Below are 22,297 nucleotides of genomic sequence, written 5' to 3' on the forward strand. Positions count from 1 at the left end.
TCGTGCTCGCGCAGCAGCTTGGACCACGCGTGGCCATTCCGATCTTCCCTTTTGCCATAGGAGATCAGAAATGTTCTGAACCTAACTGATTTGTCGACCTACTCCTCAACTGTCAGTGTCTAAAGTTATAGGGAGAATAAAATCGTAAGGCATGTGTTACATATAGGGGGTATCTCTGCTTGATGGCTACTGTTCATGCATCCAATTCATTCAGCCGAGAAAACGACTGTGACAAGTGCCAAGGAAAGATATGAATATCAGATGTTCGATATGTCACGTTGAAAGGAAATATTGAGAGGAAATTATTCATCCGAGAAAACGACTGTTCATGCATCAATGTATGTTGTCACAGAATTTTGTATCAAAATTTGAAATATTACTCGAGATACAAAATGAAATATTTGACATCATTGTGATAACGGATCAAATCTAAAGCCCAACTTATGTTACGTGCTATTCAGTGTCGAATTTGTCTTCTTTCTAAACAATGCTTTGAATTTTGATTCGAAATTTTGTGACAACATATATTGTTGTTATGTGAATGTGCTTTTTTTTAAAATAATTTTCCGTACGTTCTAAAATGTGCCACGAGAAATCGGTGCACCAGGCATGGACCACAAGCAACGGTGCACCAGATATTCTGCCCCTGCAGCAGCCCGGACCATGCATTGCCTTCCCATTCACCAAAGGAATCAGGAAATGTTCTGAACCTATGTGTCGACCTACCTTCCTCAATTGTCAGCGTATAAATTTCTAGGGAGAACATAAACCTGAGGTTTGGGTCACATATAGGAGGTATCCTTGCTGAAATCTACTGTTCATCCATCCAAATAATTCATCCGAGGAAACGACAATGACAAATGCAAAGGAAGGCTATGAATATCAGATGTTTGTTGTGGCCCACTGAAAGGAAATGTTCAGAGGAATTTATTGCTTCCTCCCCACTTGTGCTACTTTTTTTCTTTCGAAAAGGGGTCAGGCCCCGGCCTCTGCATCAGAACGATGCATACGGCCATATTATCATTCATCTATCTCAAGTGACAATCAGCACATTAGCTAGTGATGTCATAGGCATGCTAATTAAGCAAAACAGTTTAACCACCCAAACGTGGGTTATGCGTGACGAAAGTTACACCGTTTGGTTAAATTAACAGTCACCGTTGAATTCGTATTGGAAATAGGTTTTTGGTGCTATAAATTTGAAGTCGCATAACTTATGTTTTGTTTGGTTAAATTAAGAGTCAAAAGTTAAAATTTTGAAATGGAGAGAGTATTTCCAAAAGGTTTTCTTCTTCCGCAGGGCACGCAAGTCGTGCTCGCGCAGCAGCTTGGACCACGCGTGGCCATTCCGATCTTCCCTTTTGCCATAGGAGATCAGAAATGTTCTGAACCTAACTGATTTGTCGACCTACTCCTCAACTGTCACTGTCTAAAGTTATAGGGAGAATAAAATCGTAAGGCATGTGTTACATATAGGGGGTATCTCTGCTTGATGGCTACTGTTCATGCATCCAATTCATTCAGCCGAGAAAACGACTGTGACAAGTGCCAAGGAAAGATATGAATATCAGATGTTCGATATGTCACGTTGAAAGGAAATATTGAGAGGAAATTATTCATCCGAGAAAACGACTGTTCATGCATCAATGTATGTTGTCACAGAATTTTGTATCAAAATTTGAAATATTACTCGAGATACAAAATGAAATATTTGACATCATTGTGATAACGGATCAAATCTAAAGCCCAACTTATGTTACGTGCTATTCAGTGTCGAATTTGTCTTCTTTCTAAACAATGCTTTGAATTTTGATTCGAAATTTTGTGACAACATATATTGTTGTTATGTGAATGTGCTTTTTTTTTAAATAATTTTCCGTACGTTCTAAAATGTGCCACGAGAAATCGGTGCACCAGGCATGGACCACAAGCAACGGTGCACCAGATATTCTGCCCCTGCAGCAGCCCGGACCATGCATTGCCTTCCCATTCACCAAAGGAATCAGGAAATGTTCTGAACCTATGTGTCGACCTACCTTCCTCAATTGTCAGCGTATAAATTTCTAGGGAGAACATAAACCTGAGGTTTGGGTCACATATAGGAGGTATCCTTGCTGAAATCTACTGTTCATCCATCCAAATAATTCATCCGAGGAAACGACAATGACAAATGCAAAGGAAGGCTATGAATATCAGATGTTTGTTGTGGCCCACTGAAAGGAAATGTTCAGAGGAATTTATTGCTTCCTCCCCACTTGTGCTACTTTTTTTTCTTTCGAAAAGGGGTCAGGCCCCGGCCTCTGCATCAGAACGATGCATACGGCCATATTATCATTCATCTATCTCAAGTGACAATCAGCACATTAGCTAGTGATGTCATAGGCATGCTAATTAAGCAAAACAGTTTAACCACCCAAACGTGGGTTATGCGTGACGAAAGTTACACCGTTTGGTTAAATTAACAGTCACCGTTGAATTCGTATTGGAAATAGGTTTTTGGTGCTATAAATTTGAAGTCGCATAACTTATGTTTTGTTTGGTTAAATTAAGAGTCAAAAGTTAAAATTTTGAAATGGAGAGAGTATTTCCAAAAGGTTTTCTTCTTCCGCAGGGCACGCAAGTCGTGCTCGCGCAGCAGCTTGGACCACGCGTGGCCATTCCGATCTTCCCTTTTGCCATAGGAGATCAGAAATGTTCTGAACCTAACTGATTTGTCGACCTACTCCTCAACTGTCACTGTCTAAAGTTATAGGGAGAATAAAATCGTAAGGCATGTGTTACATATAGGGGGTATCTCTGCTTGATGGCTACTGTTCATGCATCCAATTCATTCAGCCGAGAAAACGACTGTGACAAGTGCCAAGGAAAGATATGAATATCAGATGTTCGATATGTCACGTTGAAAGGAAATATTGAGAGGAAATTATTCATCCGAGAAAACGACTGTTCATGCATCAATGTATGTTGTCACAGAATTTTGTATCAAAATTTGAAATATTACTCGAGATACAAAATGAAATATTTGACATCATTGTGATAACGGATCAAATCTAAAGCCCAACTTATGTTACGTGCTATTCAGTGTCGAATTTGTCTTCTTTCTAAACAATGCTTTGAATTTTGATTCGAAATTTTGTGACAACATATATTGTTGTTATGTGAATGTGCTTTTTTTTAAATAATTTTCCGTACGTTTTAAAATGTGCCACGAGAAATCGGTGCACCAGGCATGGACCACAAGCAACGGTGCACCAGATATTCTGCCCCTGCAGCAGCCCGGACCATGCATTGCCTTCCCATTCACCAAAGGAATCAGGAAATGTTCTGAACCTATGTGTCGACCTACCTTCCTCAATTGTCAGCGTATAAATTTCTAGGGAGAACATAAACCTGAGGTTTGGGTCACATATAGGAGGTATCCTTGCTGAAATCTACTGTTCATCCATCCAAATAATTCATCCGAGGAAACGACAATGACAAATGCAAAGGAAGGCTATGAATATCAGATGTTTGTTGTGGCCCACTGAAAGGAAATGTTCAGAGGAATTTATTGCTTCCTCCCCACTTGTGCTACTTTTTTTCTTTCGAAAAGGGGTCAGGCCCCGGCCTCTGCATCAGAACGATGCATACGGCCATATTATCATTCATCTATCTCAAGTGACAATCAGCACATTAGCTAGTGATGTCATAGGCATGCTAATTAAGCAAAACAGTTTAACCACCCAAACGTGGGTTATGCGTGACGAAAGTTACACCGTTTGGTTAAATTAACAGTCACCGTTGAATTCGTATTGGAAATAGGTTTTTGGTGCTATAAATTTGAAGTCGCATAACTTATGTTTTGTTTGGTTAAATTAAGAGTCAAAAGTTAAAATTTTGAAATGGAGAGAGTATTTCCAAAAGGTTTTCTTCTTCCGCAGGGCACGCAAGTCGTGCTCGCGCAGCAGCTTGGACCACGCGTGGCCATTCCGATCTTCCCTTTTGCCATAGGAGATCAGAAATGTTCTGAACCTAACTGATTTGTCGACCTACTCCTCAACTGTCAGTGTCTAAAGTTATAGGGAGAATAAAATCGTAAGGCATGTGTTACATATAGGGGGTATCTCTGCTTGATGGCTACTGTTCATGCATCCAATTCATTCAGCCGAGAAAACGACTGTGACAAGTGCCAAGGAAAGATATGAATATCAGATGTTCGATATGTCACGTTGAAAGGAAATATTGAGAGGAAATTATTCATCCGAGAAAACGACTGTTCATGCATCAATGTATGTTGTCACAGAATTTTGTATCAAAATTTGAAATATTACTCGAGATACAAAATGAAATATTTGACATCATTGTGATAACGGATCAAATCTAAAGCCCAACTTATGTTACGTGCTATTCAGTGTCGAATTTGTCTTCTTTCTAAACAATGCTTTGAATTTTGATTCGAAATTTTGTGACAACATATATTGTTGTTATGTGAATGTGCTTTTTTTTTAAATAATTTTCTGTACGTTTTAAAATGTGCCACGAGAAATCGGTGCACCAGGCATGGACCACAAGCAACGGTGCACCAGATATTCTGCCCCTGCAGCAGCCCGGACCATGCATTGCCTTCCCATTCACCAAAGGAATCAGGAAATGTTCTGAACCTATGTGTCGACCTACCTTCCTCAATTGTCAGCGTATAAATTTCTAGGGAGAACATAAACCTGAGGTTTGGGTCACATATAGGAGGTATCCTTGCTGAAATCTACTGTTCATCCATCCAAATAATTCATCCGAGGAAACGACAATGACAAATGCAAAGGAAGGCTATGAATATCAGATGTTTGTTGTGGCCCACTGAAAGGAAATGTTCAGAGGAATTTATTGCTTCCTCCCCACTTGTGCTACTTTTTTTCTTTCGAAAAGGGGTCAGGCCCCGGCCTCTGCATCAGAACGATGCATACGGCCATATTATCATTCATCTATCTCAAGTGACAATCAGCACATTAGCTAGTGATGTCATAGGCATGCTAATTAAGCAAAACAGTTTAACCACCCAAACGTGGGTTATGCGTGACGAAAGTTACACTGTTTGGTTAAATTAACAGTCACCGTTGAATTCGTATTGGAAATAGGTTTTTGGTGCTATAAATTTGAAGTCGCATAACTTATGTTTTGTTTGGTTAAATTAAGAGTCAAAAGTTAAAATTTTGAAATGGAGAGAGTATTTCCAAAAGGTTTTCTTCTTCCGCAGGGCACGCAAGTCGTGCTCGCGCAGCAGCTTGGACCACGCGTGGCCATTCCGATCTTCCCTTTTGCCATAGGAGATCAGAAATGTTCTGAACCTAACTGATTTGTCGACCTACTCCTCAACTGTCAGTGTCTAAAGTTATAGGGAGAATAAAATCGTAAGGCATGTGTTACATATAGGGGGTATCTCTGCTTGATGGCTACTGTTCATGCATCCAATTCATTCAGCCGAGAAAACGACTGTGACAAGTGCCAAGGAAAGATATGAATATCAGATGTTCGATATGTCACGTTGAAAGGAAATATTGAGAGGAAATTATTCATCCGAGAAAACGACTGTTCATGCATCAATGTATGTTGTCACAGAATTTTGTATCAAAATTTGAAATATTACTCGAGATACAAAATGAAATATTTGACATCATTGTGATAACGGATCAAATCTAAAGCCCAACTTATGTTACGTGCTATTCAGTGTCGAATTTGTCTTCTTTCTAAACAATGCTTTGAATTTTGATTCGAAATTTTGTGACAACATATATTGTTGTTATGTGAATGTGCTTTTTTTTTAAATAATTTTCTGTACGTTTTAAAATGTGCCACGAGAAATCGGTGCACCAGGCATGGACCACAAGCAACGGTGCACCAGATATTCTGCCCCTGCAGCAGCCCGGACCATGCATTGCCTTCCCATTCACCAAAGGAATCAGGAAATGTTCTGAACCTATGTGTCGACCTACCTTCCTCAATTGTCAGCGTATAAATTTCTAGGGAGAACATAAACCTGAGGTTTGGGTCACATATAGGAGGTATCCTTGCTGAAATCTACTGTTCATCCATCCAAATAATTCATCCGAGGAAACGACAATGACAAATGCAAAGGAAGGCTATGAATATCAGATGTTTGTTGTGGCCCACTGAAAGGAAATGTTCAGAGGAATTTATTGCTTCCTCCCCACTTGTGCTACTTTTTTTCTTTCGAAAAGGGGTCAGGCCCCGGCCTCTGCATCAGAACGATGCATACGGCCATATTATCATTCATCTATCTCAAGTGACAATCAGCACATTAGCTAGTGATGTCATAGGCATGCTAATTAAGCAAAACAGTTTAACCACCCAAACGTGGGTTATGCGTGACGAAAGTTACACCGTTTGGTTAAATTAACAGTCACCGTTGAATTCGTATTGGAAATAGGTTTTTGGTGCTATAAATTTGAAGTCGCATAACTTATGTTTTGTTTGGTTAAATTAAGAGTCAAAAGTTAAAATTTTGAAATGGAGAGAGTATTTCCAAAAGGTTTTCTTCTTCCGCAGGGCACGCAAGTCGTGCTCGCGCAGCAGCTTGGACCACGCGTGGCCATTCCGATCTTCCCTTTTGCCATAGGAGATCAGAAATGTTCTGAACCTAACTGATTTGTCGACCTACTCCTCAACTGTCAGTGTCTAAAGTTATAGGGAGAATAAAATCGTAAGGCATGTGTTACATATAGGGGGTATCTCTGCTTGATGGCTACTGTTCATGCATCCAATTCATTCAGCCGAGAAAACGACTGTGACAAGTGCCAAGGAAAGATATGAATATCAGATGTTCGATATGTCACGTTGAAAGGAAATATTGAGAGGAAATTATTCATCCGAGAAAACGACTGTTCATGCATCAATGTATGTTGTCACAGAATTTTGTATCAAAATTTGAAATATTACTCGAGATACAAAATGAAATATTTGACATCATTGTGATAACGGATCAAATCTAAAGCCCAACTTATGTTACGTGCTATTCAGTGTCGAATTTGTCTTCTTTCTAAACAATGCTTTGAATTTTGATTCGAAATTTTGTGACAACATATATTGTTGTTATGTGAATGTGCTTTTTTTTAAATAATTTTCCGTACGTTCTAAAATGTGCCACGAGAAATCGGTGCACCAGGCATGGACCACAAGCAACGGTGCACCAGATATTCTGCCCCTGCAGCAGCCCGGACCATGCATTGCCTTCCCATTCACCAAAGGAATCAGGAAATGTTCTGAACCTATGTGTCGACCTACCTTCCTCAATTGTCAGCGTATAAATTTCTAGGGAGAACATAAACCTGAGGTTTGGGTCACATATAGGAGGTATCCTTGCTGAAATCTACTGTTCATCCATCCAAATAATTCATCCGAGGAAACGACAATGACAAATGCAAAGGAAGGCTATGAATATCAGATGTTTGTTGTGGCCCACTGAAAGGAAATGTTCAGAGGAATTTATTGCTTCCTCCCCACTTGTGCTACTTTTTTTCTTTCGAAAAGGGGTCAGGCCCCGGCCTCTGCATCAGAACGATGCATACGGCCATATTATCATTCATCTATCTCAAGTGACAATCAGCACATTAGCTAGTGATGTCATAGGCATGCTAATTAAGCAAAACAGTTTAACCACCCAAACGTGGGTTATGCGTGACGAAAGTTACACCGTTTGGTTAAATTAACAGTCACCGTTGAATTCGTATTGGAAATAGGTTTTTGGTGCTATAAATTTGAAGTCGCATAACTTATGTTTTGTTTGGTTAAATTAAGAGTCAAAAGTTAAAATTTTGAAATGGAGAGAGTATTTCCAAAAGGTTTTCTTCTTCCGCAGGGCACGCAAGTCGTGCTCGCGCAGCAGCTTGGACCACGCGTGGCCATTCCGATCTTCCCTTTTGCCATAGGAGATCAGAAATGTTCTGAACCTAACTGATTTGTCGACCTACTCCTCAACTGTCACTGTCTAAAGTTATAGGGAGAATAAAATCGTAAGGCATGTGTTACATATAGGGGGTATCTCTGCTTGATGGCTACTGTTCATGCATCCAATTCATTCAGCCGAGAAAACGACTGTGACAAGTGCCAAGGAAAGATATGAATATCAGATGTTCGATATGTCACGTTGAAAGGAAATATTGAGAGGAAATTATTCATCCGAGAAAACGACTGTTCATGCATCAATGTATGTTGTCACAGAATTTTGTATCAAAATTTGAAATATTACTCGAGATACAAAATGAAATATTTGACATCATTGTGATAACGGATCAAATCTAAAGCCCAACTTATGTTACGTGCTATTCAGTGTCGAATTTGTCTTCTTTCTAAACAATGCTTTGAATTTTGATTCGAAATTTTGTGACAACATATATTGTTGTTATGTGAATGTGCTTTTTTTTAAAATAATTTTCCGTACGTTCTAAAATGTGCCACGAGAAATCGGTGCACCAGGCATGGACCACAAGCAACGGTGCACCAGATATTCTGCCCCTGCAGCAGCCCGGACCATGCATTGCCTTCCCATTCACCAAAGGAATCAGGAAATGTTCTGAACCTATGTGTCGACCTACCTTCCTCAATTGTCAGCGTATAAATTTCTAGGGAGAACATAAACCTGAGGTTTGGGTCACATATAGGAGGTATCCTTGCTGAAATCTACTGTTCATCCATCCAAATAATTCATCCGAGGAAACGACAATGACAAATGCAAAGGAAGGCTATGAATATCAGATGTTTGTTGTGGCCCACTGAAAGGAAATGTTCAGAGGAATTTATTGCTTCCTCCCCACTTGTGCTACTTTTTTTTCTTTCGAAAAGGGGTCAGGCCCCGGCCTCTGCATCAGAACGATGCATACGGCCATATTATCATTCATCTATCTCAAGTGACAATCAGCACATTAGCTAGTGATGTCATAGGCATGCTAATTAAGCAAAACAGTTTAACCACCCAAACGTGGGTTATGCGTGACGAAAGTTACACCGTTTGGTTAAATTAACAGTCACCGTTGAATTCGTATTGGAAATAGGTTTTTGGTGCTATAAATTTGAAGTCGCATAACTTATGTTTTGTTTGGTTAAATTAAGAGTCAAAAGTTAAAATTTTGAAATGGAGAGAGTATTTCCAAAAGGTTTTCTTCTTCCGCAGGGCACGCAAGTCGTGCTCGCGCAGCAGCTTGGACCACGCGTGGCCATTCCGATCTTCCCTTTTGCCATAGGAGATCAGAAATGTTCTGAACCTAACTGATTTGTCGACCTACTCCTCAACTGTCACTGTCTAAAGTTATAGGGAGAATATTAACATGAGGCCTGGGTTACGTATACGGGGTATCTCTGCTGAAGATTATTGTTGATGCATCCAATTCATTCAGCCGAGAAAACGACTGTGACAAGTGCCAAGGAAAGATATGAATATCAGATGTTCGATATGTCACGTTGAAAGGAAATATTGAGAGGAAATTATTCATCCGAGAAAACGACTGTTCATGCATCAATGTATGTTGTCACAGAATTTTGTATCAAAATTTGAAATATTACTCGAGATACAAAATGAAATATTTGACATCATTGTGATAACGGATCAAATCTAAAGCCCAACTTATGTTACGTGCTATTCAGTGTCGAATTTGTCTTCTTTCTAAACAATGCTTTGAATTTTGATTCGAAATTTTGTGACAACATATATTGTTGTTATGTGAATGTGCTTTTTTTTAAAATAATTTTCCGTACGTTCTAAAATGTGCCACGAGAAATCGGTGCACCAGGCATGGACCACAAGCAACGGTGCACCAGATATTCTGCCCCTGCAGCAGCCCGGACCATGCATTGCCTTCCCATTCACCAAAGGAATCAGGAAATGTTCTGAACCTATGTGTCGACCTACCTTCCTCAATTGTCAGCGTATAAATTTCTAGGGAGAACATAAACCTGAGGTTTGGGTCACATATAGGAGGTATCCTTGCTGAAATCTACTGTTCATCCATCCAAATAATTCATCCGAGGAAACGACAATGACAAATGCAAAGGAAGGCTATGAATATCAGATGTTTGTTGTGGCCCACTGAAAGGAAATGTTCAGAGGAATTTATTGCTTCCTCCCCACTTGTGCTACTTTTTTTTCTTTCGAAAAGGGGTCAGGCCCCGGCCTCTGCATCAGAACGATGCATACGGCCATATTATCATTCATCTATCTCAAGTGACAATCAGCACATTAGCTAGTGATGTCATAGGCATGCTAATTAAGCAAAACAGTTTAACCACCCAAACGTGGGTTATGCGTGACGAAAGTTACACCGTTTGGTTAAATTAACAGTCACCGTTGAATTCGTATTGGAAATAGGTTTTTGGTGCTATAAATTTGAAGTCGCATAACTTATGTTTTGTTTGGTTAAATTAAGAGTCAAAAGTTAAAATTTTGAAATGGAGAGAGTATTTCCAAAAGGTTTTCTTCTTCCGCAGGGCACGCAAGTCGTGCTCGCGCAGCAGCTTGGACCACGCGTGGCCATTCCGATCTTCCCTTTTGCCATAGGAGATCAGAAATGTTCTGAACCTAACTGATTTGTCGACCTACTCCTCAACTGTCACTGTCTAAAGTTATAGGGAGAATATTAACATGAGGCCTGGGTTACGTATACGGGGTATCTCTGCTGAAGATTATTGTTGATGCATCCAATTCATTCAGCTGAGAAAACGACTGTGACAAGTGTTAAGGAGAAGATATGAATATCAGCACAAGTGCCAAGGAAAAGATATGAATATCAGCACACTGAAAGGAAATGTCGAGAGGAAATTATTGTTTCCTACACTACTGAGCTATCATCTATCTCTTGTGACAATCAGCAGCAGCCAATATGTGTGATAAGACATGCCAAATAAGAAAAAACAGTCCATTTACTTCAAGATTTTCAGTGGGATTTACATGCTCCTGCCCTAGACAAGTGCACAGGTTTGATAGGTTACATTGGTAGTAGTTGCTGCTCTGCTCTTCATCTTTGGGCTACTACCCTGTTGTAACCTGTTAGAACTCTTCATTGCCAAAGTTGTAATAATTCCGTCGCAGCTACTTCCTGGTTGTGGCCGAGAGCTGTTGAATGTTTGGATTTGGTGGCTGCTTGACTCTGCTTTTAATAAAGTTGGGGCGAAGGAAACCCTTTTTGTTCAAAAAAAAAAAGAGAGACAAGTGCAGAGCAGAACAGAGAGCTTATCCATATGCCTGACATACTTGGTACACCATGACACATACTACTACTGAATCCTCTTTCAGGAGCTTATATCTAATCTAACAACTGTAGTTCCTCACCAAATGCTGCAACAAGAAACTCAGATTTTGCATCCAGACCATGAAAAAACTTCCAGACAACCTCTTTGTTCTACCATTTATACATCAAGGACACAAGCTCTCAAGCATGAACCAACAGCACATAGCCACAAACTCAACTACATATGTTTATGCTGGAGGGGCAGCCGGATTCTCAATGTCGACGGTCGCGCTACGCTGTCCCTCACCGACGGCTGAGGGCTGGCCTGAAGGCTGACCGGATGCCGGGGCCGGCTGCTGCTGCTGCGCAACACGTGGTGGCCTGTGAGCACGGCGCGGCTGAGCCGGGGCCATAGTCCTCCACCTCAGTACCTCGATGATGATGGAGTTTCCGATCATCCCCACGCCGAAACCCGCAAAGGTGGCCAGGATGATGGATATCACAGCCTGCAGATGCAGCTGCAACAAACAAACAGTTCCCAGACATCAACACTTGCATAACAAACCGTTCAGAAACTTCAAGCAGTGCGAGCAGAGTATGCTCTGTCTTGCTTACATATCTGTAGAACAAATGAGTGAAGAACACAACGAAGAGGAACTGGATCGCCGCGTAGATCCACACGTATCTCCTCGCCACTGCAGACACGCGCAATTCAAGTCAGTTACCGTTGCAACGAGTGTTCCATCAAGGCAATCACATCAAAATTTTCAGGATGTGTTCTGGGGTGGATGGTGGTTAAATGATGCAGTACCCATGCTTGTTGTGGTGAGTGATGAGAAGAGGCCTAGGATGCATGAGAATGGCAGCGAAATCGCCAGGGCGGCGAAGCCGTTGTGCGCAACCTATGAGACACCAGAAACAAAAGAATTTATCAAACATATTTATTGAATTTTAAAAAGTTTTCTGAGCAATCAACAAGAGAGAGGTATAAAATACCAGCAATTGCTCCAAGAAGCAGAAGTATGCGAGGATGCTGATGACCACAAGGATAGGTGTCCCATGCCACAGCCTGATTAACAAAATGACAAAAAGAATCACACGTTAGGTTACATAAATCAATGACTGTACTAGTATGTTTATAAAAACTATTAGCAGTTTAGCACACATCACTCCAAGTCTAGAAGAAATTCTATGTTGATCTGTCACGAAGTAGGTAAGATGAGCAGCATGAAAACTTGTTGTCTATAACTGTACCAGGTATGATTAGTATACTATTAGCAGCTTAGCACACATCATTTCAAACTCTAGAAGAAATTCTATGTTGATCTGTCACAAAGTAGGTAAGATTAGCAGGATGCAAACTTGTTCTCCTCAAACTAGGCTGCCAAACTGCCCATATAATACTACCAAGTCCCTCTCCAAAGCATCACAGGTGTTACCTGACCTGACCTCCAAATGAGGAACACAAACTTCACAAGTAACAACATATACACAAATTGTAATGTTTGTTTTGTCAACATTTGATCCTACCTGTACCGGACGTACCGCGGACCGGTGGCGCGGCTCGCGTCGCCGGCGCGCGTGCTCTGGACGCGTAGCAGGGTGACGGGGAGGTTCTGGACCTCCTCCTTGCACACCTCGCAGGTCCTGGTGCCCTTGATGCCGAACCACTTGAGCGCGCAGTCGGTGTGTGCCAGTGCGAGCTCACCCCTGCAGGAGCACTCCAGCTTCATGGCGCCGCCCCCCTCGGACAGCTCCACCATGCAGATCCGGCACACCGCCTCCTCCTCCGCGATGTCCTCCCCGTGGTCGTCCTCCCCCTCTCCGGCCCCTGCATGGAGCAGCTAGACGGTGTCGCCCATTAGCACCTTGTGTGTGTGTGTGCAGTCTCAGGAGCTCTGTCTGACTGAATTTAGACCGATGCTGCATGCAGAGGTAGCAGCAGGATTCAGACTGGATGTTGGAGAGTGATGTGCATCCACCCACCTGGTTCTGTGGGGACTATGTCCGGCACGGCATTGCTGGTCGCGGCGGTGGCGGCGGGGCCTCGCGGCGTGGAGGGGACGACGCGGTACACGCCGCCGAGCGAGTTCATCCTCTTGATGCTCTTGGCGGAGCTGAACTTCTTCATGTTCATCGGGAGGGACTGCGACCGGTGCATGCTAGTTTTGTCCTGCCAGCAACAGAGCCAAATAGTTCAGATAAAATTTATCAACTAGGAAACTTCAGATAAACTTCATCATCATAGAACTTAGCAAGTGAACACTAAATGAAATCAAAATGCTTACAGCGGCGGCGGCAGGAACGCTGGGCGGCGTCTTGTCTGTGGCGTGCACGGAGGCCGAGAGGGCGGCGTGGTCCACGGCCGGGAGCGAGGCCGTCCTGGCGATCCTTCCGCTGAAGAGCCTGGAGAGGGAGGCCTCGTAGCCTCTGACGGAGGACTTGAAGCTGCCCCCTCCCGGCAGGAGGCTCCGCACCGTCTGCCTCAGCATGAAGGACGGCGTGCGCTGCGGCGCCGGGGGCTTCGCTGGGGCACCGCTCTTACCGGAACCCGAGCCAGAACCGGGTGTTCTTCTGGCGTTGGAGCCGGGTGTTGCTGGTGTGGCATCTGGCTCTGCCGACGCCGTCGGTGTGAGGGGGGCGCTGGTCGCGGCCGGGATGTCGATGGAGAGGTGCGGCGGCCTCTTGGGCTGCTGGTCGTCAGGCGCCGGGCCTCCTCCTCCTCCGACTCCTTGCATTGGATTTGTGATGGCAGAACTACTGCCGCTGCTGCTGCTCTGCTGCAAACCGAAGAGCAAGAAAAAGATGAGGCAGAGAAAGGATTGAGCTCATCAACTGAAAACAGGGTGAATCCATCCACATGAATCAACTGAGAGACACACGCAAGTGAGTGACCAACTAAGATGAGCAGAGCACATGGAGCGGTACCACTACCGGCTAGTGACCAACCATATGGCCACGAAGAAGAAAAGAAGAGGCCAGCAAGCAAGCAACCACATGCTCTGCTTTCAGTTTCACCCACCGGCTCACTGAACCCCGGCCTCTGGCAGCAAGAAAGCGGCAGCAGTACACGAAACGAGGAGCAGGAGGAAATTAGTTCGATTCTAAGTAATAACAGCAAGCAAGTCACCTGCTCCATCCGCGGGGAATCCATGGCGGCTCCTGGACCGGAGCCGTGGGTTGCTCAAGAACACACTCCTCTGCCTCCGGTTGGTTTGAAACGGTGGGATGGAGTGGGAAGTCTAATCGAGGGGCGGCGACGATTGGGGTGTGGCTCTGCCTCTGCTAGTGGCGCAGGCGATTCGGTTGGCAGCGGGGGGCGGTGGTGGGATGTGACCGGGCGGGGCCATAAATAGGGGAGGCTGGGCTGCGCGAGTGGAGAAGAAGACGCGCAGGCACAGGCACAAAGGAGAGGTGGCGGGAGAGGGGAAAAGGTTTGTGGGATCTTCGTCGCCGTACTTTTTGGCGTCGTCGTACTGCCTAGTGGCGACGCGTTACCGTTTTGTTGGAACGGCCACGACGACCTAGGAGCGAGCGAGCAGCTCGCACATGGCACGAAGCTTCCGACCTCTCTCAGTGACCAGCAGAGGAGAGGAGTGAGGAGGCCATCTCTTTCTCATCCCATGTGCGAGGTCACACCTGCGCCCTCTGGGTTTTTTTACAAGTGCAGAGGCCGGGTATTCCTCCTTTACCGAAATAAAAAGAAAATTGTATCTTGAAGCAAAAAAAAATCCAGAAAAACTTTGATCTATTCATCTTCGATTATGGCAGTGCAACGAACATCACAAATAATAAAAAATTAAATCCAGTTTCCAAAACCACCTAGCAACGACTACAAAAGCTAAAGCGAGCCCAAGACGTGTGATCAGCAACGCCCTATGGATGAAATGATGTCGCATCATTTTTTTGTTGTTCCACGATTCCTTCTCCGTCTGATTAATATGGGGCCTGGTTAGGGACTTGCAAGGTTTGTATAACTCTTCTGGCCCTCTTTGATGTCAACTTCTTCCGGATGACGCGATCTGCCTATATTGTGATGGTTGGCGTGTTCTGGTCTATATCGATGACTTCCCGCTATTGCTTATTCAAGCTCTTGAGTTTGAACTAGATTGCTCCGCTAAAGCTGTGGCCCAGAGGCGACAATGAGTTTTGCTCACGGAGGGCACGAATTGATGCATTAGGAAGACGACGCTGTTTTTTTTTCTCTCAAGGACTTGCTTACTCCCTCTTGTTCGGTTTATAAGTCGGGCACTAATTTTTACGTCTTCAATTTAACCAGAGATACATACATTATATCTTTATGAAAAACATATCTTTAGATTTGTTGCCAAATGTAGCACACACATGGATAAGCGTCGGACAGATCCTACCTATCTGATCTGATCTCAGGAGGCGCTCTATCCCAGCCGCTGCTAGGGTTTCTTCTGCCTCCCGCCGGCACCAGGGTCGGTCCGCCTCGTCTCCCGTGGCCTTAGGGCCATGGAGGGATGGTGGATCTCGGTCCTTGCCCGAGTAATATACCGACCGGGTGGAAGTGTAATTTGTTATTTTTGTAAGGGCTGATTTTATCTAATATATGGCATTCGGCCTTCCTGAAAGAAAAAAAGTCAGGAAAAGAAAAAAAACCGATACTCTACCTAGTATGCCGATACCGACAGCCTTGAAGACAGATTCCTGCGGTCATTCTCCGCATAGCTTGCACGACATCTTAGGACGACTTCCATTTGGAATGGAAGCGATTCGCCACAAAGGACAGAGACTTGCGTCCGAATTTGCCCTGGCGTGTTAGCGCGTGTGATATAATTCGACAACAATGTAAAGATGATAGAAACGCGTAAATATTTCTACGGAATGGACTGCCCGCGACTTGTGCTCCAAAGGGGACGGTACGTGCGTGCGCACGAAAAATACAAATCTGCTTGAAAGGGATCTGCACCAACTAGTACAGCTAGTAGTACGATTTATGAGGCCATGCAACTTTGGTTATTGGTAGTAGTCGCAACGCGGGAACTTGAATGCATCTTGTGTGCTAGATCATGACGTGCACCGAGAACTCGATTATTTCCTCCTCCTCAAGAAAGACTCTTAGCCGATTAGGTTTTCTCCTCCTCCTGTTGGTGCAACCGCTGTGTGACGGCGGTGATGTCTCTCGGTAGGACCAATGCCTCTCCTGTTCGATCTCAGTTTCATAGTGCGTCTAGCATCGTCGGAGGGTGTGTGTAGGTTCGTCTTCAACTGATCTCGTGAGATCCGATCGGTGCTGGCATTTGATGGATCTGCTTGGATTCGGTCTTCGTTCGTGTGTTTACATGTCGATCCATCCAATCTACGACCCACTTCATCGACGATGGTTGCTGCTATGATGCGCTGGTCCTGTCGGGCTTGAGCATGACGACTTCCCGACTGTTTACTATAAGAAGGTTTTCCCAGCTTCGATGGGGGAGGGGCAATGATGGTGGCGTGTCTTTGACTCGCTCTAGTCTTATAGTCGTCGCTTGGTGGTCCAAGGAGCTGATTGTAATTTTTTTATTATCCCCGGTGTTCTCTGTGTTGCCATGATTGATTATGAGTAGATTGGAAGCTTAATTATCATGGAAGAAATGGATTATGGCGTGCATGATATTTGCTAGGGTTGAGAAAGTAAACAAGGCACCTGTAATTATCCGGTATATGTGTTGTTTGCATGCTTATGAGCCATGACCAATCAAATTAAGTTGCATGTTGCGGTAAGGCACCGAGTGATCAAATCAGCACATTGTGCTACAAAAAGGTAGGTTTATTAGCGAATACTTTTCATACAAAACCAACCATTATCTTCTTACAAAAATTAAAGAGAGAATTTGATGTGTACTGTAAGTAGCTTTAGTTTGGAATAAGCATTGATTAGTATGTACTTTACGTACCAAGACTGGTTGATTTTGCTTTTGCAAAGTGGACGGATGATCAAGAGAGGAATGATGAGCACTAACAAATCCACCCAATCCACGTGTCAACATCCACGTGATTAGTCCAATTTCCTACCGGGGCACTTTCTAGTGGGAGACGTACGTGTCAAGGGACACGTGTCCAGAGCGACTGCCACATGTGCAAATTAATTCTCGCCTGCTCGATCTGTGTGACGTGCAGATAAGAAAGTCAATGCGAGATGGACAAAACGCCGTATATGGCTACTCTACAAGATCAAGTAATGAGATCATTTCCATTTGTGGCCAACACATGCATGCATGGGACTGATCTCTGGTGATCAGCTGACATAAACAGGCCGGTAAATTAAAGTTTAGACCGCTGCAACATGATTGGTGCAGGATTTTTTTCTCAAATTGAAAAGGACGCTTCTCTCGATCACACAATTTATACAAGATTGCTCGTTTGATACATGAACAGACAGAAAAATTGGGGGATTCGACTTTTAAGTGATTAAACTGTCAATTAAAATAACCGAAACACGTTTAACTTGCGAGCAAGTGGACCAAAATCTGCAGAATTTAATTCATAAAAATATAAGTTTATTATAATTTTATCCACATTTTAAATTATAATATAAGTATGTCTACTATGTCATGAATACAAAAACGCTAAATAGACATAACACACCAAAAATGGTATTGCCAAGTATGCCGATACAACAATCTTGATAACAGACTATCGCAGTCATTCTCGAGAACGTGTTTTTAACCAAGGTACACTGGAACCCATTTCATGAAACTTAGAGAAGAGCATATTTATATGTTAAAAAAAATATCATGCTCATAGAGTATAGGTTCGAAAATTACTCATGTAAGGACAGAAAGGAGAAACTGATAAAGGTAATAATTTATGTTTCAAAACATATATTCTATCATTCTCATTTCTTTATTTTTCATGTAGGTTGCAAATCATCACATTACTTTGTGGAATTTTACGTAGGTAGTTTCGAGCTGGCACCTATCCATGTGATTATTTTCGGAACTTTTTCAACACTTGGAAGCATATGTTTTTGCCAAGTCCGAGAAAGTTTATACATGGGAACCCAAGAGCATTATGATATTTTTTGCGTCATTTTCTACATAACTTGCGCAGCTTCCACCTGGGAAAAATTCACCACTAGGAGTACCAAGGGCGGGTGGGGTGAGACTTTGCATTTGGAATTAGAGCAACTCTAGCAGACCCCGCATCCGGCGCAAACCCGCATAATTCCGCCGATTATACGGGTTCGACCAATTTTTCTGGCCAGATCAGAGCCCGCATCGATGTCCGGCCCGTAAATTTTTTTGCCGCAGCCCGCAAACGCAACCCCCAAGCCACTATAACTGCGGGTTTGCGGGGCAGATGCGGGTCGAAACCCTATCCTCCCGCCGCCGCGTTCCCCTCCAATTCCCCACCGCGCCGCTCGATTTCTCGCCGCCGGCGAGCCTTGAACCACCATGGCCGACTCAGGGGGATGAGGCGGAGCGCCGCCGCCGCGCCAGATCTGACGCCGCGCGCAAGGGGGAGGGGCGCGTCGGTGGCTCAACCAGGGTGCCCGGCCACCGCCGGCATTCGACCGGCGCGAGCTCGACGAGTTCGAGCTCGAGCGCGCCCGTCGCCGTCGCGCCTCCTCCGGCAACTGGTCCGCGGGGAGCTCATCCGGCCACGGGTCCGCGGGGAGCTCATCCGCGGGCGCATCGAGCTCGCGGCTCGTTCCGGTGAAGAGGGAGCCGAAGGAGGCCGTGCCCGATGCGCCGCCGCGCCGAGGTGTCATCGGACCCGAGGACTACCTCCCACCGAGGGATCTGCAGGAGATGGAAGAGCGCATTCGGCGCGAGCTCGAGTACGAGCGGCTCTTCCTCGAGACGCGCCTCACGGCATCGCAGGCGCAGGCATCGAAGGAGGCCGACCTGCGCGTGATGAGGAGGAGCAGGCGAAGCTCTTCGTCGACCTCAGCTCCGACTCCTCCGACTCCGACTGATCGCCGCCGATGAGCTCAATTTTGTTGCAGTGATGCGGTAGCGTAGGCCCTGTCTAGCATATCTAACATTTATGTATGTATGTGGCGTGTATGAACTTATTATGCCAAAAAAAACCATGTATGCGAGCGAGCTCCGGCGAGCTGTTGCTTAAATTTCTCGCGCGAAATAACTTTTTTTAAAATTTAGGGGTTTGTTTGCGGTTTCTAATCTGCCGCCGCAAATTTCGGCCTGCATAACCGCTCCGTGCGACCTGCAAATACATTTTACGGGTCGGCAAAATGCGGGGTCTGCTAGAGTTGCTCTTAGAGGGTCACTCTGCCCCGAGCGATATGCATTGACGAAAACGTAAAGATGATAAACGCGTTGTATATTTCTGCAGAAATTGACAGCTCGTGACTTCTGTCCCAAAGCGAACAGCAGCAGTACGTAGAAAACGCAGTACGAATCTGTTTGACAGGGATCTGCACTAGCACTAGTACGATTGGGCGAGGCCATGCACGGAGCTTGAATGCAACTTGTGTTAGATTACGACGTGCATGATATTTACCAGGGTTGTGTGAACTTTATACGGTGTGTGCTGCGTGCTTTCGACCAATCAGATTAAGTTGCATGCTGCACTAGGCCACTCGGCACATGTGCCAGTAAGTAGCTTTTGTTTGTGGAAAGAACATTGATTATTGTACATACTACTACCAGGGATAATATCTGGTGATACCAGCACTTAGATGCTCTCATGGTACCAATTCGAAAAATTCAAATTTAAATATTTTTTTGAAAAAAAGCATAGATCTTTGCAGCACATGTGTCTACAAACCCTAAAAAATTCAGAGCCAAATTCATATACACATTGAGAAAAAAAAAGACAAATTCAGCATGAATAGTGTCTATAAAGATAAAAACATGAATAGTGTGAAAAACTACACTATTGACGTCAGATTTATCTTTTTTTTTTCTCAGTGTGTATATCGAATTTGGATCTGAATTTTTTAGGGTTTGTAGACACGTATGTTACGAACATCCATGTCTTTTTTTTAGAGTTTTTTGAAACATTTAAATTTTAAAAAAAATATTGATATCATGGTAGCATCTAAGTGTTGATAGCACCTGATATTTCCCCGTACTACCAAGGCTGATTGATTTCGTTTTTGCAAAGTGGACGGACGATCAAACGAAAGGATTGATGAGCAAATCGCTCCAACAGATCTTGAGACAGCACCAAATCGCTCCAACAGATAATCCACGAGACGACCTTGTTTATCATTTCATGGAGATGCAAAGCAAAAGCGAGATCACATCTCGAGTTTAATACAAACACCCGTGAGGCCTCGACAGGTGTCCAGCTCAACCGCCACGTGTGCAAGATAAGCCTCTCCGTCTCTCTTGCTCTTGTATGACGTGTCATGATAGTAAAGTCAACGCGAGGTTGACAATGACAAAGACTGCGTGTATACGGAAATCAGTTGGAGCGCAGATCCCCGGAGATCTGGGTGACATGAGCAGGTAAATTTTTATGTATAGACGGCGGCAACGATTGGTGCAGGATTTTGCAGATTAACAATGACGCTTCTCTCCACCACACGGTCCATATCTGCTTGTCCGATAAGGGCATTCTGGTCAGACTTCCTTATCCATCTGCCCCAGTTATTACAAATAAATGGCCCCATATATACATGACAAAAATGAAGCACACACGTAGGAGCAAAAATGATCAGCCCATGAAACGCTGCTTTTGCCTTTGGACGCTTGTGGAATGTCCTTTTTTATTTCTTCTGCAAAATGGAAATGTTTATACGTATCTTTTTTCTTTCATCGCCAGGAACAATGCATGTGGAATCTTGTTGTTGTTGCGGGGATGCATGTGGAATTTCGACGACTAGGAAGAATAGCTTCGCTGGGTTTTCGCTCCTAATATATTGTTCGTCATTTTGCTCTTACAAGTTCCATAAATGTTGTCGTTTAGCGCGAGCGCAGTAGACTTATGAAGTTTTTTGACTACTGACCAGTATCTTCAGAGACAGTTGGACAACATATTTAAAATTCATGCACATAATTTTTTTTATCATCTTAAAAGGGTAATACCACAATATGTAATCTTGTTAGGATTCACAGATTAGCACCTATACCACCTTATGATTGGCATTAAATTTGAGTTGTCGCATCTAGTAAAAGGTCAAGGACGACTTTGCTAGTACCAGAATTCAAGGCATTATTATTGCCCGGCAGCCAAACAAGGCCGGATGAGTTCGCACGTGCTCATCTCACTGCTCGGTCTCCTTCACCTTCATAGAGAGTTCATCATAACCACCACCGGCATAGTCAGTGGGTGTTATTAGTTGCACCACCCAATTTATATTCCATGAGCAGAGACCTCGTCTTCGGGTCAAGCCTGGTGTGCGCTTCAATGTAATGCTGGTCCACCACCAAGAAACGCATGATCCTTCCTAGTGCTAAACTCTGCAATTTTTAGCAAAACATAACCGCAATTTATAAACTTCATGCATGTTTGTACTCCTGTATATATGCAGCAGGGCAAGCAATGATTGGATGCCGATTTCCGAATCTTTAGGTCACATACGAAGCGAGGCCAAGACACTTGGATACCGATCGAAAGGCATGGAAAATCTCAGCAATTTATACATGGAGAATCTCATAAAAATAAATTGTCAATCATCAAGATGTAAGAACGTGGAATACTAATGGATAGGGCTTCGTTGCTAAGTGCGAACACATCATGTTCATCGTTGCCACATATATAGATGCCTTTGGCATCAATAAAGGCAAGGGTTGCTCTCGCATTCGGATGAATATGATGCTGGACCTACCACACCTCCTCTTCATCCTCTTGTGATGATGAGATTGCTACTGCCATTGGGAGCCGTTGCTTTCCTGTGGGCACCAGAAAATGAAATCCACTCCCTCCCTCCATCCATCCATAGATATTAGATATTTTTTTAATCTATATGTAGGCCATATTTCTGTCTGGTTTGGCTGCCAAATCAGTAGGAACTCAACTTCTCTGACAAGATAAACAATCAAGGCCAAATAAATCTGCGGCTGCTACTACTACTGTTCATCACATCTTGTGCAGACCAGGACCATCGGTTTATTAGGGTTTTCCCTGCCAAGAATGGCTCTGGACCATTGCAATTTCTAAGGTTT

At 43.8% G+C, this 22,297-nt stretch overlaps 1 protein-coding gene across 5 annotated transcripts; it reads right to left on the bottom strand.

The window, feature by feature from the left end:
• Nucleotides 1–11,195: 11,195 nt before the first annotated feature.
• LOC109759720 (uncharacterized) lies at nt 11,196–14,630 on the bottom strand. 5 transcript variants are annotated; one of them, XM_020318553.4, is made up of 8 exons: nt 14,341–14,630; nt 13,499–13,990; nt 13,197–13,383; nt 12,741–13,041; nt 12,207–12,279; nt 12,022–12,112; nt 11,826–11,905; nt 11,196–11,728 (listed from the first exon to the last, which is right to left on the bottom strand). In XM_020318553.4, the coding sequence occupies exons 1-8, from the start codon at nt 14,362–14,364 to the stop codon at nt 11,459–11,461; spliced, it is 1,518 nt and encodes a 505-aa protein (XP_020174142.1). In that variant the 5' UTR covers nt 14,365–14,630; the 3' UTR covers nt 11,196–11,458. The 5 variants fall into 5 exon arrangements, with proteins under 5 accessions (XP_020174142.1, XP_020174143.1, XP_045088416.1 ...); XM_020318554.4 differs by having other exon boundaries at nt 13,499–13,987; nt 14,341–14,551; XM_045232481.2 differs by having other exon boundaries at nt 14,145–14,534.
• Nucleotides 14,631–22,297: the final 7,667 nt, after the last annotated feature.

Source organism: Aegilops tauschii, chromosome 2 (genome assembly GCF_002575655.3).
Source record: "Aegilops tauschii subsp. strangulata cultivar AL8/78 chromosome 2, Aet v6.0, whole genome shotgun sequence".
Taxonomy (NCBI): domain Eukaryota; kingdom Viridiplantae; phylum Streptophyta; class Magnoliopsida; order Poales; family Poaceae; genus Aegilops; species Aegilops tauschii.

Coding starts and splice junctions, on each gene's coding strand:
- LOC109759720 (XM_020318553.4), bottom strand. CDS start 14,364: ATGGATTCCCCGCGGATGGAGCAG. Junction 13,384..13,498: donor GCGTTCCTGCCGCCGCCGCT/GTAAGCATTTTG, acceptor TGTTGCTGGCAG/GACAAAACTAGCATGCACCG. Junction 13,042..13,196: donor CATAGTCCCCACAGAACCAG/GTGGGTGGATGC, acceptor TGCTCCATGCAG/GGGCCGGAGAGGGGGAGGAC.